Source organism: Phoca vitulina, unplaced genomic scaffold (assembly GCF_004348235.1).
Source record: "Phoca vitulina isolate PV1807 unplaced genomic scaffold, GSC_HSeal_1.0 scaffold6, whole genome shotgun sequence".
NCBI lineage: Eukaryota > Metazoa > Chordata > Mammalia > Carnivora > Phocidae > Phoca > Phoca vitulina.
In genome coordinates this window covers 55,371,002-55,389,810 of record NW_022589709.1, presented here as the reverse complement: position 1 = coordinate 55,389,810, position 18,809 = coordinate 55,371,002, and the positions used below count along the sequence as shown (strand labels likewise).

Below are 18,809 nucleotides of genomic sequence, written 5' to 3'. Positions count from 1 at the left end.
CTGAGCCAAAGGCAGATGCTTTAACGACTGAGCCACCCAGGCGCCCCAAACATTGTTCTGTTTTAAAAGTATGTTCAGTGATGTTATTATATGCAAAACTAGGCCACCAGTTTATAATACGCCATTTAAAAATGATAGATGTAGGGGCACCTGGGTGGCTCAGATGGCTCAGCGGGAAGACTGCTTCTTCCTCTCCCACTCCCCCTGCTTGTGTTCCCTCTCTTGCTGTGTATCTCTCTGTCAAATAAATAAAAAATCTTTAAAAAAAAAATGATAGATGTACATTGATGTGACTGTAAGAACAGTATAATGTCTTTGAGCTTATTTGTGATTTTTATTTTTTAAACTTTGTTTTCAGCATTCTAACAATAAAAAATGCTTATAAAATGTTGAAGTTATAATTGTAAATTCTAGAATGTACACATGCTGCATTCACATAGACATGCAAACATTTTTTATTTTTATGTAATCCCATTTATCAGTCTTTTTATGTATGGCTTCTGGGGACTGTGTTATACATTGAAAGTCTACCTTGAGATTTAGTATAAATTTTTAAGAGTTAACATTAATGATTTGTTTAGAATTTATTTTGGTGTTAGGAAGAGTGCAACCAACTTCATGTTCTCCAGGTGCCTACCTAGTTGTCCCAGCACCATTTGTTGAATAATTCATTTTTTCTCCACTGATTTAAAATTCCACTTACTGGATATTAAGTCCCATATGTATTTGGGTATACTCCTGAATTTTCTTCTCCTTTGAGATTCACCTATTTGTTCTGGGGCCAGTGTCCCAGTGTTTTAAATTACTGTAGTTTTTAAATGCTTTGCTGTCTTAAATGGAAAGTTTCTCTCTCCCCTGCACATAATTTTCTTACTTTTTTTTCAAGTTTTTCCTAGTTGGGTATATGTCCTAAAGTTTATGTTAATTTTAGAATTTGCTTGTTCAGAGCTTAAAAAAAAACTATTGATACTGATACTTAAATTAGGATCATATTAACTTGACCAGTTAACAGGGAAAGTTGATGTCAGAATTGTCATGTTGGATTTTCTTTTTATCCCAAAACATAGTATGTCTTTCCATTTGTTTAATTATTCTTTTATGTCTCCGTGGTATTTTTAGTTCTTCTTCATTTAAATTCTGGTCCATTTCTTATTAGGTTATCCCCTAAGAATTTTATCTTGTTTGTTGCCGTTATCATTGAATTCTTTTCTATGTAGAGAGCTTACTCAATTCCCCTTATCATATACAGTAATTTTTCACTTGATTCTGTTGGGTTTTCTAAGTAAACAGTCATATCATCTGTAAATACAATTTTAATTCTTCTCATATACTTGGTATACCTTTAATTTCTTTCTTTTCTATATAAGCCAATAAAACTCAAGAAATATCAGAAAATAGTCCTGATAGTAGACATATTTTTCTTATCCCTGATTTAAATGCAAATATTTCCAGTGTTTATGAAGTGGGATGCTGGTTTTGAATTGCAGTAATTATAGTTTATGGTGTTAAGAAAATGTCTTTTTTTTTAAGCATAAATATTATTGGACACTTTCCCCATAAACAGAGAGATGGGGTATTATTTTTCTCCTCAGTTCAGTTGAATTATATTAGTTCACATATTGAATTATCTTTACATTCCTGAGACAAACTCTGCTTGATTATGTTAGTCTTTTGATGTGTTGCTGAATTATGCTTGTACTATTATATTTGATATTTTTGTACTGGTTATAATTGGAATTGCAATTAATATATATATATATTTTAAAGATTTTATTTATTTATTTGACAGAGACACAGCGAGAGAGGGAACATAAGCAGGGGGAGTGGGAGAGGGAGAAGCAGGCTTCCCGTGGAGCAGGGAGCCCAATGCGGGGCTCGATCCCAGGACCCTGGGATCATGACCTGAGCCGAAGGCAGACACTTAATGACTGAGCCACCCAGGCGCCCCGGAATTGGAATTAATATTAATATTGGTTTATAAAAAGCATTTGAAAACTTTTCCTCTTTTACTGTGCTCTGGAACATTTTAAGTAACAGTAGCAATGTCTTTTTCATAAATGTTGGTAGAATTTCCATAAGACATCTTTTATGCTAGGGGTTTCTGGGAGGTACATGCTTTCTTTATTAAAAAAAAAAAGGAAGAAAGAAAGATTTACTTGATAAATGGATTTTTAATTTTTTTTGTTAATTTTCTTAAAACAGGTGTGTTCAAAGGAAATGATAAATGTTTCTGAGGAAAGAGGTGAGTGAAATAAATTTTAATGGGATTACATTTTGCTGTTTTTGATGCATCTATTCAAATTTGGAATTAGAGAAGAGTATTGTTCACTTTCTCTAAGAATCTTGCTTTTATTATTAGAAGTTTTTCTCTCCAGCTGAGATCTTGGATTTGGCACTCCTATAGCCATACGAAGCTACTTTATTCCTGTAATTAATAGAAAACCATGTGGCTACAGGATTTCCTGTAAAAGCTTAATAATTATATTTTAGGAATTAGAAAGCTGAGCATAAAAGAGTTTTTATAGTTCCTTAAGTTTACCCAGAGATTAGAAAGTGATAACTCTCATTTTGCTAGTTGAAGATATATTTACCGAGAAAGATTTTCTAGGTCAAAATATGTTGATAGGACTATTTTGTATCTGAATGAAAAAAGTATTCTAACCATACTTTTTTTACCAGCTACAATCTAGATGACTTACATATTAATAATTTATAATTTAGCTTACTCTTATTAGAGTAGGTTTATGATAGAATGTCATGATTTCTTTCCTTCAAATACTGCAGTTCAGTCAGATATATAAATTTCAATATGTGTTCTCTGTGCTTATGATTTCTCTTTGTTTTTTGAAGGGGAGTCTTACAAGGAACAAGGTATCTTCCCTACCTCAGGAAGCACACATACAACTCCAGGACCTCAGAAAGAGCAACTTGAACCAACTTTTCAGAGTATAGGATCTGGATCTCTTGATAAAGTAACAGATACACATATAGGAAAAAGTATATCTCAGTTACCTCAGGATGAGAGGATTGTGTCTGATAAGGAGGAGAGAACTTGTGCTGCTTCGAAGTCTGAACAAATGGATAGCATCCCATCATCTTCAAAAACCCCATTATCCAGGTACCGTGAGATGATCTTTAACAAATGTTTCTCTCCATTTCTCTTTCTCAAAGGGTAGAAGTAACCTATATGCAACGGATATAACATATATGTAAAGACTAAGTTCACTACTAAGGATGATGTTTTATAAACATATCCCTTTGTCAGTAATGTAAAGGGAAGGAGTTTTATCAAAGGAAATTCAGTAGTCAACATTTTTTTAGGACTCTTCAGATAAGTACACATTCCGTATAACAAGAGCTTAACTTTAAGCGCCGAAACTAACTTTTTACGTAGAAAATCTGCATTGGCATCTGCTGGTATGATGGTATACCAGCTACTGGTATATAATGATCAAAATAATAATGATACTTAGTAGATATGCTGATACCACTAATGTGGTATCACCTGTGCCATTTTAGCATTCATGGAAAGAAGTTGGTATTAGGAGTGTATCTTCCTCGATATTCTTGAATATCTTTACATTTGCATTTCTAGACCTGGCAGAAGACCCCTGGGATTTTTGTCTTTAATATGTTCAAAGAATAGTTTGGAGTCTGATGAACCTACTCAGGTTTATAATAAGAAACGTCTAAAACCTCTTATACCTATACCAAGAAAGAATTTGAAAAGATCAAATCCACTCACTGAAAGCCAGAAAAAAATCCAAGAGTCCTCTGATCAGCTTCCATCTCCAAGGGTTGTTGATACTCCATCTGAGAGTACTGGCAGTTCAGCAACTCAGGTACGTGATAACTGTTATATTTTATTGTTTGTATAGAATGGGTTAGAAATCAGATTCAACTAGGAAAAACATGGCGATTGGTATTTTCATTTGGATGTTAGAAATTATTTCAGAGCATCTCTTGTCTATCTTCTCCCCATCATACCTCACACTATGAGAGAAGAAGATCAGGTGTTGAATTAGGAAGTTACAGCTCCTTTAGTACAGAGCCATTTAAGCTGGCCATACATGGACACTTAATTGCCATTCCTTTAATGCAAAGAGCTTTCTGACCTGTGGAAGCAAAACAAAGCAGTGCTGATGTTTTATTTGCTTTTGGGGAAATGTCCTGACACCCATAAGAATTCAAGGAATGGTAAAATTAGAATTTGTTTGCATGTTTCATTTCTCTACATGCTGTAGATGTTCATATGGCAAGTCCTGGGATGGAAAAATAAATGAACTTGTATCCAAAACTTTTGAAGAGCATTGGGGTTGGTTACTTAGGATTTCAACACAGAAAAGGCTGGTGACCTTTTGGATAGCATGAGTCTCAAAAGGAGTACTTTTGTAAAGACTGTCTTTAAAATTTTTTTAAATACTTTATATTTCCTAGAATTATTTTCTGGAACCAGTATTTTATGACTCTTTACTATTGCCAAATTATTGTGGAGAACAGTTGTCACAATTACCAGCAATGTAACTATGTCAGTTAAGTCACATTCTTGCCAGCTTTAGATATTAACTTTTCAAAATAATTTTTTTTTTAATATAATAGTAGAGGGTAGAAATGTAATTTCATCTGTTTAATTTGCATTTCTTTCATTATTAGTGGCTTGGCTTTTTTCCCATACATCTACTAGATTTTTTTCTCTTTTTTTTCTTTTTTGTTCCTATTGTTTGCTGATTTATAGCTTTTGGGATCTAGGTGGTTTTCTTACCAACTTATGTGAGATCCTCATGTAAGAAAGCCACATACCTTTTAGTTCTTTACTGCAAGTAATTTTTTCAAATTCATTTACTTTTTAAAATTTTGTAGGGTTTTTATTTTTATTTTTATTTTTTTAAAGATTTTATTTATTTGAGAGAGAGAGAATGAGAGACAGAGAGCATGAGAGGGAGGAGGGTCAGAGGGAGAAGCAGACTCCCTGCCGAGCAGGGAGCCCGATGCGGGACTCGATCCAGGGACTCCAGGATCATGACCTGAGCCGAAGGCAGTCGCTTAACCAACTGAGCCACCCAGGCGCCCTGTAGGGTTTTTAATATACACATAAGCTTTAAATGTTTAGTCAAATCAGTTTTTTCTTTACAATTTCTTAAATTGCTTTTATGATTCGGAAGTTTTTCTCCATAGGTATAAAACGTTCAGTAAGCAGTTTTAAAACTAACTTTGTTTAGGGGCGCCTGGGTGGCTCAGTTGGTTAAGTCTGCTTCTCCTCCCCGCCCTCCTGCTTGTGCTCATTCTCACTCTCTCTCTCTCTCTAATAAATAAATAAAATCTTAAAAAAAAAAAGATTTTATTTATTTGAGAGAGAGAAAGAGTGTGAGTGTGGCAGGGGGAGGGGCAGAGGGAGAGAGAGAATCCTAAGCATACTGTTCTAAGCATGGAGCCCAACTCCAGCTGGATCTCACCACCCTGAGACCACGACTTGAGCCGAAATGAAGGGTCTGACACTCCACCATCTGAGACACCCAGGTGCCCCTCTCTTTTTTTTTTTTAAATTAAATTTAAATTAAACTTTTTATTATGGGATAATTGTAGATTCACATGCAGTTGTGAAAAACAATACAGAGAGATCCCATGTACCCTCCATCCAGTTTTCCCCACTGTTAACATCTTACAAAACTGTGGTACAAAATCACAACCAGAATATCGACATTGCCACAGTCAAGATACAGGATTCTATCACCACAGTGATCCTGTGTGTTGTCTTTTATAGACACACGCACTTACGTTGCACCCCCACACTCTCCTTAACTTCTGGCAACCTGTTCTACACCATTAAATTTGTCATTCTGAGAATGTTATGTCAGTGGAATATTGTATACAGTGTGTAAATGGAATCATACATTTAGAATTCACTTTTTTTCCACTCAGCATAGTTCCCTAGAAAGTCATCCAGATGGTTTTATGTATTTATTCCTTTTTATTATTGAATAGTATTCCATAGTATGTTATCAGTCATGTTTATCCTTTCACCAATTGAAGGGCATATGGGTTATTTTCAGTTTTTGGCTGTTATGAATAAAGCTGCTGTGAACATTCATATCTAAGTTCTTGTGTGAACATAAATTCATTTTTCAGGAATAAGTGCCCAAGCATGCCCTCATTATTTTTAATGACTATATCATATCCCACTGTTTTGATGTACCATAGAACAATAGTGGTCTCGCACTGGTAGGCATTTAGGTTATTCCTAATGATTTGCTGTTTCAAATAATATGGTAATAGTTAACTTATAAATGAGTGATTTTGCACATTTATCTATAGGTTGAATTCCTAGAAATAGAATTGTTGGATCAAAAGGAATGATTATTATATTGAGAGATATTGCTTGATTGTCTTCCATAGGGAATATATCAGTTTCTATTCTTAGCAGCAGTATAGGAGAGGGCCTTTTTCCTCACACTAGCATGTAATCAATTTTTTTCACTTTTGGAATTCTTCATAGATTTAATGAGCATATGAGTGAGGTTGAGTACTTCTTCATGTATTTGAATCATTTATGCTTTCTTCGTGAAACATCTGTTCATATGTTTGATTCTTTTTTTAAGATTTTATTTATTTATTTGAGAGAGAGAGCGAGCGAGCAAGCACAAGCAGGGGGAGCAGCAGAGGGAGAGGGAGAAGCAGGCTGCCCGAGGAGCAGGGAGCCTGATGTGGGGCTTCATCCCAGGACCCTGGGATCATGACCTGAGCTGAAGACAGATGCTTAACCAACTAAGCCATCCAGGTGCTCCATGTTTGATTTTTTTTAAAAAATTGCATCATTAGTATTTTTCATATTAAATTGTAGAAGCTCTTACATTAAAGAAAACCCTGGGGCGCCTGGGTGGCTCAGTCATTAAGCGTCTGCCTTCGGCTCAGGTCATGATCCCAGGGTCCTGGGGTTGAGCCCTTCATCGGGCTCCCTGCTCAGAGGGAGGCCTGCTTCTACCTCTCCCACTCCCCCCGCTTGTGTTCCTGCTCTCGCTGTGTCTTTCTCTGTCAAATAAATAAATAAAATCTTAAAAAAAAAAAAAAAAAGAAAAGAAAAGAAAACCCTTTGGGGTGCCTGGGTGGCTCAGTTAAGCATCTGCCTTCGGCTCAGGTCATGATCCCGGGGTCCTGGGATTGAGCCCCGCATTGGGCTCCCTGCTCCGTGGGAAGCCTGCTTCTCCCTGTCCCACTCCCCCTGCTTGTGTTCCTGCTCTCGCAATCTCTCTCTCTGTCAAATAAATAAATAAAAATCTTAAAAAAAAATAAAGAAAACCCTTTATGATAATGGTGTTTTTTATATATATACATATATATATATATATGTATATATATACATACGTATATATTTTTTTAAACCTATATGTCATTTGTCCTTTGATTTTGTGTCCAGTAGTTTTTGCCATGTGGACATTTTTAAAATTTTTACATAGGTGAATTTATCAGTCTTTTATGACTTCTGCCTTTCAGGTCATTTAAAAAGATACTCCCTTTCCTCCAGTCCAGGATTATTAAAGTGTTTTCCCATGGTATTTTAGAGTAGATTTTTTTTTTAAGATTTATTTATTTGGGGGAGAGAGCATGAGCAGGGGCTGGGGCGGGGTGGGGGGAGGTTGGGCAGGAAGGGGCCTGACGTAGGGCTCAATCTCAGGACCCTGAGATCATGACCTGAGCTGAATGCAGATGCTTAACAGACTGAACCACCCAGGTACCCCTAGAGTAGATTTTTTAAAAAAATGTTTTTACATTTAAATCATTTGATTCATCTAGAATTTTGGTTTGACTTCTTTTTTTTCTGAGATGGTTATATAGTTGTCCAACATCATTTATTAAATAATCCAACTTGTCTCATACTAAATTTTGCAGTATATGTGTTGGGGATATTTCTAGTCTTTTTCATTGATCTATGTCTGTTCCAATGACAATACCATGTTGTCTTAATTTTTTATAAATTTCTAAGTATGCTAACTTTTGATAGGATTGCTTTAAATATTTTTTTTTCAAGATTTTATTTAGGGCGCCTGGGTGGCTCAGTCATTAAGCGTCTGCCTTCGGCTCAGGTCATGGTCCCAGGGTCCTGCGATTGAGCCCCGCATCAGGCTCCCTGCTTGGCGGGAAGCCTGCTTCTCCCCCTCCCACTCCCCCTGCTTGTGTTCCCTCTCTCGCTGTGTCTCTCTCTGTCAGATAAATAAATAAAATCTTAAAAAAATTTTTTTTATTTATTTGACAGAGACACAGCAAGAGAGAGAGCACACAAGCAGGGGGAACAGCAGAGGGAGAGGGAGAAGCAGGCTTTCTACTGAGCAGGGAGCCTGATGTGGGGCTTGATCCCAGGACCCTGGGATCATGACCTGAGCCGAAGGCAGAAGCTTAACCCACTGAGCCACCCAGGCACCCCGATAGGATTGCTTTAATTTGTAGTTGCCTTGGGGTACTGTTCTGTTTTGTGGGTCTGTATTCTTATGCAGATTATTAAAATGTTTCATAATAGATTTGATGTTATGCTTTTCTGTATTAAAATTTTTTCATGGGAATTAGGGTAAAATAATGGATCGTGTGTACACTGTAATTAATCTAATCATGCCCACTGTTGTGTGTTTGTTGTGTCCAGTTTTATTATTTTAACTAATGCTTCAAAGGTTATCTTACTCATAAAATTCTTACTCTGTTTAGTATTATTTCCCTAATATAATAGCACAGAAATGAAATTATTGGGTCAAAGAGTATGAACATATTTAAAGCCCTTAATATTTATTATTATATTGCTTTTCAAAGAGATAGCAATTTAGATGACCACTACCAATATATAAATGTTATATTGCATACTTATTAATATTATCTTTTTAGGTTTCTTGTGATCCTCCCTTACCAAAAGAAGAATGTAAAAGTGGCCAAAACCGGGTACCTGAAGAGGAGCCAACCACAGTCTCTGAATATTTCTTTAGTGATATCTTTATCGAAGTAGATGAAACAGAATAAAAGTCTTTTTTTTTTTTTTTAATTTTTTTTAAGTCTAGGATTTCCAGAGTCAAATATCAACTAAGCAGTATTTAGAAAATGCATCACTGGCTATTTTTCTTTAGATTGATTTTGAATATCTAATGAGCTTGATTTGAAGCTCTTATAATCAGTGGAAAACATTGCTGAGGTTCCTTTCATTCTGACTGATTCAGCATTTTGGAAATACAAAGCAATTGAGACTGCTTCTGAGAGAGAAATAGCTTCTCTTGTTTACATTTTGACTCTCCTGTGCTGAACACACCATGGACATTTTGGAATGTTGTGGATAAATGTCTCTGTATAAATCACAGTGCCGATGTATTTGGAGGTGGATTGTATTTAGCATTTAGCGAACTTCTTTTGTAAAGGTTTTTTTCTGGGTTTTTTTGGGTTTTGTTTTTTGTTTTTTATTTGTTTTGCTGAAGGCCTTTACAGTTGCCTCTAAGTATATGAAAGCATATTGTGAAACTCCACTTTAGAATGGTAAATGTTAAAAACTTTTCTATTATCAGCTATTTGACTGGAAAATATGTATTTTTCTAATTTCATGTTGATGTTAACATTAGTCCTAATTGAACAAGTAGTATTTAAACTTATTTATAAAGATGAAACATCAAAAAGTTTATTTATTTTTAAATTTTTTATTTAAAAGAATATTCAGTTTTAATTATTTTCACCACTCAGATTATGGGTAAAGAAGACATTGACAAATTTATGTGTGTCCCATTTCCCTCTTTAATTTTAAAGATATTTAAAGTTATATCACTAAAAGTATTTGGATAGTAGATATGTTTTGAATACATTTTTTTCTCATAGTTTAGTATATTGAATTTGTACTGTGAAGTTTTTGTTTTTCTTATTTTTTGGATAATCTCAGGATTTGTATGGGGAAAAAAAACCCTTAATTTATGAGGGAGATTTACATTCAAAACTCAGTCCCTTTTACACACACACACACACACACACACTCACACACATTCCTTTTTTTAAAAACTAATTTCTTGGTAGTTTTTTCCCCATTAAATTTTGCTTAAGGAACACTTAGGCCTTTAAGCACAGAACATAATTGTGATGTTAAAACAGAAAATAACATAATAAGACTTTATTTAGTCAGTGATTATCATCAATATTAAGGGTTGTTTTTAATTTTGAAATTTTGTTATTTACATATGTAATTCCATTATCCACCCAAGCAGATCTTTGGTGGTTCAAATCAAACTTCTCAAAAACAGATTTCTTCTTTTATTTGAAAAGCCTCAGAGCAGGAGTCAGAAACATTTTCTGCAAAATATTCTTGAATTTGCGGGCCACATGGCCCCTGTGGCAACTGTTCAATTCTGCTGTTTCAGTGCTGCTGAAAACAGCCACAAACAATACTGAAGGGATTGACAATGGCTGGAATGGGCTTTTAGTTTGACCCCTACATTAGACAGTAATTTTCTTACCTTCAGGTGCTGACATTTTATCTACGACATACATATTTGTCATTCAAGTTGTAAGTTGTGCATCACAAAACTGTGTTGATTGCATTACAAAATGATCAGTATTTCAACTGGGAAGATATTTAATGTCTAGATAATTGTGTTTATATATTGAAAAAAATAGTGGCCAAATTTCAAGTTCATTAGTAAAATAGGATATGGCTCAGCAAGTGTTAAAATAATCCTAAAATTGCTATTAGAGCATTTCTTATTCATTGCTTTATAGTGAAATTTACAATTTAACTTTTTTTTGTCATAAAGGAGGATCTATAAATCTGAGTGAAAATTCTCAATAGGTATGCATTAATTTATTTCATGGGATTAATATGTCACAAAAATCATGGTAGTAAATCACATTGCTATTTTAATGCCCTGTTTTTATAAATTTTTTAAAGTCTCATATTCTGAAAGTTTCTTTCATTTAATTAATGTTAGTTTGGATGTTAAGTTGCCACAGTTAAACTATTATTTTATCCCTTGTGTAATATTTATTTTTTAACTTTGTTAACATCTGTCTCTTGTTCATCTATAATGAATTCATTTTATGGAAGATGTAACTTCTTACTATATATGAAATAATTTTATCTTTGGGCATTCATTGCGTAAGAGAATCAAGTCAGCCAAGCTAAATTATCCTACTATTACATCCTTAAAACTAATCTGGGAAAGTAAGAAACTTAATCATTGTATTTACCTTACAAGGTGGAAAGAATTAGTCACACCCTTTGTTTATATTCATGTAAAGATGATGTTGTGAAGAATTATTTTGTAAATCTTAAAGGTGGTATGAATAATGGTCTTTGTTTTCTTGACTTTTCTTCCTGAATACTTATGTCTTAGCAAGTGGTCAACATGATGGTTTTAAAAGCCTAATTGTTAGTAAATGATTAAGGCACAGTTAAAAATATGAATATCCACTGTTTACCACCATGTTATTCGAAATAGAAGTGACCATGTATACTCTCTTGCTTGAAGGAGTTTTTGACAAAAAAGCAATATCTGTCATTCGTAAATTTTCTTGTTCTAAAGAAAACAGTTATGTTCTATAGATATAAATTATGTAAATAAAAGTTATTTTATACTATTTTTGTTGTGTTTTTTTCTTTTCAAATGACTTAAAGATACTACTGTTTAACCAAAACTTGTCAGTTTTTCACCTACAGCGTATACTTCCTTCCTTCTATAAAAATATAACTGGAAGAATTAATCTTTTGTCTTATATGCATGCTGTGAAGGATATTTTTTTGATCTTGTAAGAATAAAGAATAGACTTCCCCCTCCCTCCCATTCAGGACATGTGAAGAGTTGCTTTCTTGTTCATTTATTCCTGATATAATGAATTTTTAGATTATAAGAACTCAATCTCTTTTACTCTTTTTTCTTCCTACTTTGTTTTCTCTGTAGAGAAAGACAAATGGGAAACTTTAGTCCTGTGCATAATATAATCCTGGACTTCTGAAGTCCAGGACAGAATTTTTATCTTGAATTTGGTCATATCATCAGAGCTATATATATGAACTGCCTACTTTGTCTGCTTGTGTTTAGAGACATTATGTGAAATAGAATAAAAGCCTCAAGAAATTCATATTTTTACTGTAATGATATTACAGAGTTTTAAGAAATCATATCACCCAATATTCTACCTATGAGAATTTCTCCTTTGGCTTCAGTGCCAGGAATAATTGGGCTTCTGTTCAACTGGTCTGATTTTTTTTTTTTTAATATGGGCTGTGTGAATCCTTGTAATATTTTATTTTTCAATGCAAAGCTAAATTTAGGGTCAACCTATAGCAAGATAAAATACTTCACATCACATGAGTTATGTACTAAACTCATTCTATTTTTTTACCCTCATTTCTACTCCCCCAGATTTTTAAAAACTCTCACTTTTTTAAAACAACAGGCTACTATTTCTTATGCTAGACACAGTACTAACCTTTTAGTATGCATTATTTCATATTTTTAAAAATTATTATACATGGCTTAAAAAGTCAAGTAGTGCTATATTTCAGACAAGCTGTTTCTTCTGTTACTACCTATTTCTAAATATGGTTATTCTGTTATTTACAGAATTTACAATGTTAGACATTGTTAACTGACTTTCTGTCATGGTACTTAAGAATTTTAGTTTTCTTGGGGCACCTGGGTGGTTGAGTCAGTTAAGCATTTGCCTTGGGCTCAGGTCATGATCCCAGGGTCCTGGGATCAAGCCCCTCTGGGCTTCCCACTCAGTGAGGAGCCTGCCTCTCCTTCTCCCTCTGCCTGCTGCTCCCCCTACTTGTCTCTCTCTCTGTCAGGTAAATAAAATCTTAAAAAAAAAAAAAAAAAAAAATTTAGCTTTCTTAAAACTCCCCTCCTTGCTTCCCTCTTAATATGTTAATCATAAGGTTTAGTCCATATTTAGTATTGTTATTGCATTAATTGTAATTATTCAGTGCTGTACCACTTTATGTACTAAGGTGACATGGTAGAAGCTTTTGTTTTTCTTGGAGTTAATTGCTTCACTTTTTCATTTGCTTTGGGTTTTGTTTTAACTTTCCACACCCTCCAGCAAGTGTGTAAAATGCCTCTGCATATAATTTTCCACATGGCCAAACCATCAGATAAAGTGTTTTCTTCTTTTTTTTCATGGAAAACTTTCTGGAGCTCTTTCTTCCTGTTGTAAACTGGACTAGGGGCTTTACAGATCTCTATGTGCAGTACAGCTGTCCACATGAGACTTCCCTCGGCCATTACTGTGTGAACTTCCTACCTCTCTTTCCTGGTTTAGATTCTGTTTCTTGAGCCCATGCCATTGTCTTTCTTGATTTGTTTTGGAAGGCACATCTTCCACTGTTTACTGCAAAAGGGTACATGGGTGATAACATTATTTAAAACTTTGTGTCTGAAATTTCTTTATTCTACTCTCAGTGGGGCTATGAATAGAATTCCTGAATAATTTGAAAATAATTTTTACATCATTTTGAAGGCATGCTCCATTGTCTTCCAGTTTTCAGTGTTTTTAAGTTTGGTGCCATTCTGATTCCCTATCCTCTGAATGTGGCTTGCCTATTTACAGTTTTTTGACCTGGTATTCTGCACAATAATGAGCTTTGGTGTAAGCCTGCCCTCCTTTCCTGCCCCTACATTCATGCTGTTGGACACTTAATGGACCTTTTTAATAGGGAAACTCATTTATTTCCCTTCTGGAAAATGTTCTTGTATTATTGTTTTGATAATTTTGCCTGGGAAATGTTCTTGAATTATTGTTTTTGATAATTTTGTCCCTTCCATTTTCACTGTTCTCATATCTGCAATTTCTATTAATCTTTTTTACCACTTCTGTTGGCTCTCTAAGTTTTCCATTTCTTTTCTTCCCTCCTCTTTCTTTTCTTCATTTTTGTTGTTTTGTTCCTGTTTTGGGGAGGGGGAGATTGTCTCAATTTTGACTTCTGGAGAAAAATTTAAGCATCTCTTTCTTTTTAGAAGTGACTTTGTTAGTCACAAAATTGGTAGAAGGCCAAGACAGTCTTGATGCTTCTAACAAATTTATAGAATCAAATCACAGAATGTGAGTCATCAGGTAAAACTATCATCCTTTGACTTGGTTCATAATTTTGAGTCAACACTGTTTTCTTCAGTTAATGTTTTTAACGCATAGTTTGCATTTAATAAAATAAATAGATCTTACATACTCAGTTTGAGTACTGACAATACATACGCCTCTGTAACCACCCCACAAAACATTTCCATCACCCTAAGAAGTTCCCTTAAGCCCCTTCCCCTCTCATCCACAAAGGGTAGGTTAGCCTGTTCTTAAACTTTGTGGACCACAATCACATACCATGCATTTTTTTTTTTTTTTTTTTTGTATTTAGTTATTTTTGCTCAATATGTTTTTGGGATTCATCCCTGTTAGTAGTTGTTTGCTTTTGTTGCTGAGTTGTATTCCATTTTATGAGTATACCACATTATATGAATACACCCTAATTTTGTCCATTTTCCTACAGGATTATTTGCAAATTTTGGCTGTTTTCAATAAAGCTATGTAAATACTCCTGTACAAATCTATTTGTAGACATGTTTGTATTGTAAATACACAGCAATATCACCTCATTCGTTAGATACACTTTTAAGTACTCTTTTTTTTTTAAGATTTTAAGTAATCTCTACACCCAACATGGGGCTCAAACTCACAACCCCAAGATCAAGAGTTGCATTGCTCTATCATCTGAGCCACCAAGGCTCCCTAGTACTTGGTGTTCTTTGATACCATTATAAATGGATTTTAAAATGTTCTTTTCTAATTGTTTATTGCTGAAATATTCAAAAACAACTGATTTTTGTATTACAATTAAGATTTTAACAATGGCATTTTCTATAACATCCATTCATATTCTAGTCTTAAGGTTTTTGGTTTTTTTTTTAAGACTTTATTTGAGAGATGTGGGGCTTGATCCCAGTACCCCGAGATCATGACCAACTGAGCCACCCAGGTGCCCAGTCTTAAGGTTTCAAACCAAGCCTCGGAGATATTAAAGCAAGCCTTTCAATATTATAGAATGCTATCTTACCACAACAGACAGAAACTCAATTATAATGATAAGATACACAGGGTAAGTATAAACTACTAAAATTTTAAATAAGTATAACATTAAGTATGAACTTAAACTGTTTAAAGATTTTATTTATTTGAGAGAGACAGCGTCCGAGAGAGAGAAAGAGCACACAAGCAGGGGGAGGGGCAGAGCGAGAGGGAGAAGCCAACACCCCACTGAGCAGGGAGCCCAACACAGGGCTCGATCCTAGGATCCTAGGATCCTAGGACCCCGACGAGATCATGCCCCGAGCAGAAGGCGGATGCCCAACTGACTGAGCCACCCAAGCACCCCAAGTATGAACTTAAATTTAAGTGCCAACCAGGAAACAATTGCTAACCTCTCATTTATCTTAATAAATTTAGCGGCTAGCAGAGTTACCTAGTCTCCTTATAACATCTGTTTTCCCATCCTAATAATTTCTCATTAAATGGCTACAAAGTTTATAATCTCTGGCTTTGATTACATTTTATAGCCAAGGTTTAAATTGGAAACGAGGCTAAAATTTTATTTCCACATTTCCTTCCCTTCTACAGATTTTTAAAATTCTTGGTCTCATATTTTTATTTCCAAAATCTTAATTTTTTTTCATAATCCTGTTCTTGTCTCATGAATGCAATGTTTTTTCATTTCTCTAAGGAAGTTAGTTTCTTCTGTTCCTTGTACTGCTGGTTTCTTCTGAGGTTTTCTTGGTTGCGGTGGGGGTCTTTTTTTCATTTTGAAAACTTTCCTCAAATGCCTGTTGATCCTTGGCTATCCATGCATCTGTTAGAGAAATTTTCTAAAAAGTTGATTGGGAACTTTTACAAGCTTACTGAAGTGTAGATAGGATATGTCAATTTGTAGGTTACACTGTAGGTGCATTATTTTCCAAGGAGCTTTTCCACTGGGAAACCTCAAATGTCACTCTACCCTTTCTGTGAAGTGGTAAGGTGTCTCTAGATTCCTTCCTATATAAACCTGGTAGCCAGCATTTTAGAACTTGGAGGAAAAAGGGAGTTGGGGAATGGAATTTCTTGAATTGGCCTCCAGACTTTCAGTTAATCTTGTTGGTTTCAATCTGGCACTTCACTCTTGCCTAGTGCCCCGATATTTGGAACATCTGTGATTCAGTTTCTTCAGATACTATATATCTCCTATCTCCTGGGCAAAGTGGGAGTGGAAACCTAGGATTCTAACTACTGCTTATACAGATTTTCAAGTAGTTTCACTGTCTCTTGGTCTCTCCCACCTCTCCCCACACCTACCCACACTTTCCTCTGTTCTCAGTACCACCAATTCCTGAGCCTTGCAGGGATTTCTGGGAGGCAAATCGACTTGTTACTTGTTTTTATCTTCCACTGCAAGCACTTAGATTTCAGCTTCCTTTTTTCCTGCTAAATTATTCCTATATTTGCCTACTGTCTTCATATGTCTCCTACTTTATTTTGGTTTTTAGAGAGGCAGAGTGCACATGCAAGGGGAGGGGTGCAGGGAGAGAAGGAGGGAGAATCCCAAGCAGGCTCCACACCCAGTGCAGAGCCTGACGTGGGGCTCGATCTTACCACCCTGAGGTCGTGACCCGAGCCGAAATCTAGAGTCAGTTGGTGGCTTAACTGACTGAGCCATCCAGGTGCCCCATATCTCCTACTTTAATTGAAGGTGGGATATGAATTCTTTTTTGGTGTTCCTTTGTTGCCTTGGGATCATTTATGAGAGAAAGAAGTAAAAACATCTTTATTTCCATCATGAAAGTTGAAATATTGTATTCCCTAAAGTAAAAAGTAAACTGAACACTATGAACAAATGGACATCAACAAACTGGATAACTAGATGAAATGGACAAATTCCTACCAACACAAAACCTACCAAGACTACATCACAAAGAAACAGTAAACTTGAATAGATCTATAGTGAGAAGACTGAATCAGTAATTAAAAAAAAAAAAATCAAACCCAAACTAAAACAAAACAAAAACCTCCAGACAAAGAAAAGCACTGGACTTCATGGCTTCACTGGTAAATTCTACCAAACATTTAAAGAACTAACATCAATCTTTCACAAAAAATTGATAACACTTCCTGACCCGTTCTGAGGCCATCATAATCCTGATACCAAAGCCAGACAAAGATACAAGAACCTTATGGATCAATATCCCTAATGCATGTTGATGCAAAAATCCTCAAGAAAATACTGGTGAAATGAATTCAGCAGCATATTAAATGCTGAATGATAACTGAAATATACCACATTAACAGAATAAAGAAGAAAAAAGGTACACATGATCGTCTCAATTGATGCAGAAAAAGCATTTGACAAAAGTCAACACTCTTTCATGATAAAAAAAAACCAACTAGGAATAGAAGAAAACTACCTTAACATCATAAAGGTCACATATGAAAAATGCACAGCAAACATCATACTCAGTGGTGAAAGACTGAAAGCCTTTCCTTTGAAGATCAGGAACAAGGAAAGAATGTTCACTTTTGTCACTGCTAGTCAACATAGTACTGGAAGTCCTAGCCAGAGAAATTAGGCAAGACTGAGAAATAAAAGGCATTCAAACTGGAAGGAAAGAAGTAAAATTATTATTTTGCAGATAATGAATATGTAGAAAACCCTACAGATCCCCCCCCCACACACGAAAAAATTGTTAGAATAAATGAATTCAACAAAGTAACAGGATACAAAGTCAACACACAAAAATCAGTTGCACTTTTATACACTAATAATGAACAAGTTGAAAAGGAAGTTACAAAGACAATTCCATTTATAATAGTATTAAAAAGAATAAAATAGGAATTAAGGAGGTGTAAGGCTTGCACAATGAAGGGCGCCTGGGTGGCTCAGTTGGTTGGGCGACTGCCTTCCGCTCAGGTCATGATCCTGGAGTCTCAGGACCGAGTCCCACATTGGGCTCCCTGCTCCGCGGGGAGTCTGCTTCTCCCTCTGACCCTCCCCCCTCTCATGCTCTGTCTCTCTCATTCTCTCTCTCTCTCAAATAAATAAATAAAATCTTAAAAAAAAAAAAAGACTTGCACAATGAAAACTACAAAACATTGCTAAAAGAAATTAAGGAAGACACAAATACATGGGAACACATCCATGTCCATGGATCGTAAAACTTAATACTGTTAAAATGTCAATACTATGCAAAGGTGAGCAACAGATTCAATATAATTCCTACCAAAACCCCAATGACATTTTTTTTTTTTTTTGCAGAAACAGAAAAACCCATACTAAAAATAATACGGAATCTCAAGAAACTGGCCCTAAATAGCCAAAAACAAAAACAAAACGAAACGAGAAAACATGAAAAAGAAGACAAAGCTGGAAGACTCACGAAGTTGTAAGACCCAGCGCCAGAAAAGCAATGGACACAGGGAGACACTGAAGAAATATTTGTTGAATGAATAAATATGTATCTCCTCTAAAGAGTTTTGTTTCTTAGGGCAGCTTAATGCCTGTTCAGTTTCCAGCTCTCATATAAGGATACGATTTTTCATGTCCCTTTCTATTAACAGGGGAAGAAGAAAACAGCACGTAGAAAATGAACTGAGACGGATCCCAGAGAAACCGAACCTTACCGGGCCAGCTCAGCCCCGAGAGAGGAGGGGTGGTAACCAAGGTAGCTCCGCCTCTGGATCGCGGAGCTCCCGAGCTCGCGAGGTGACAGGACCTCGCGGGGCTGCGCCTCTGCCCTGATTGGCTGAGTTCAGGGGGCGTGGTGCGCAGCGACGACCTGTTACGGCCG

At 35.5% G+C, this 18,809-nt stretch overlaps 1 protein-coding gene across 2 annotated transcripts in view; it reads left to right on the top strand.

Moving 5' to 3' along the window:
* Positions 1-11,564, top strand: part of BDP1 (B double prime 1, subunit of RNA polymerase III transcription initiation factor IIIB) — an 89,480-nt gene extending 77,916 nt beyond the window's left edge. For both annotated transcript variants that reach the window (XM_032404251.1, XM_032404250.1), the window contains exons 36-39: positions 2,203-2,242; positions 2,851-3,118; positions 3,596-3,842; positions 8,866-11,564. In XM_032404251.1, the coding sequence (XP_032260142.1) occupies positions 2,203-2,242; positions 2,851-3,118; positions 3,596-3,842; positions 8,866-8,997 (687 nt within the window). In that variant the 3' untranslated portion in view covers positions 8,998-11,564. The remainder of the gene's footprint in view (positions 1-2,202; positions 2,243-2,850; positions 3,119-3,595; positions 3,843-8,865) is intronic.
* The last annotated feature ends 7,245 nt before the right edge of the window (positions 11,565-18,809 follow it).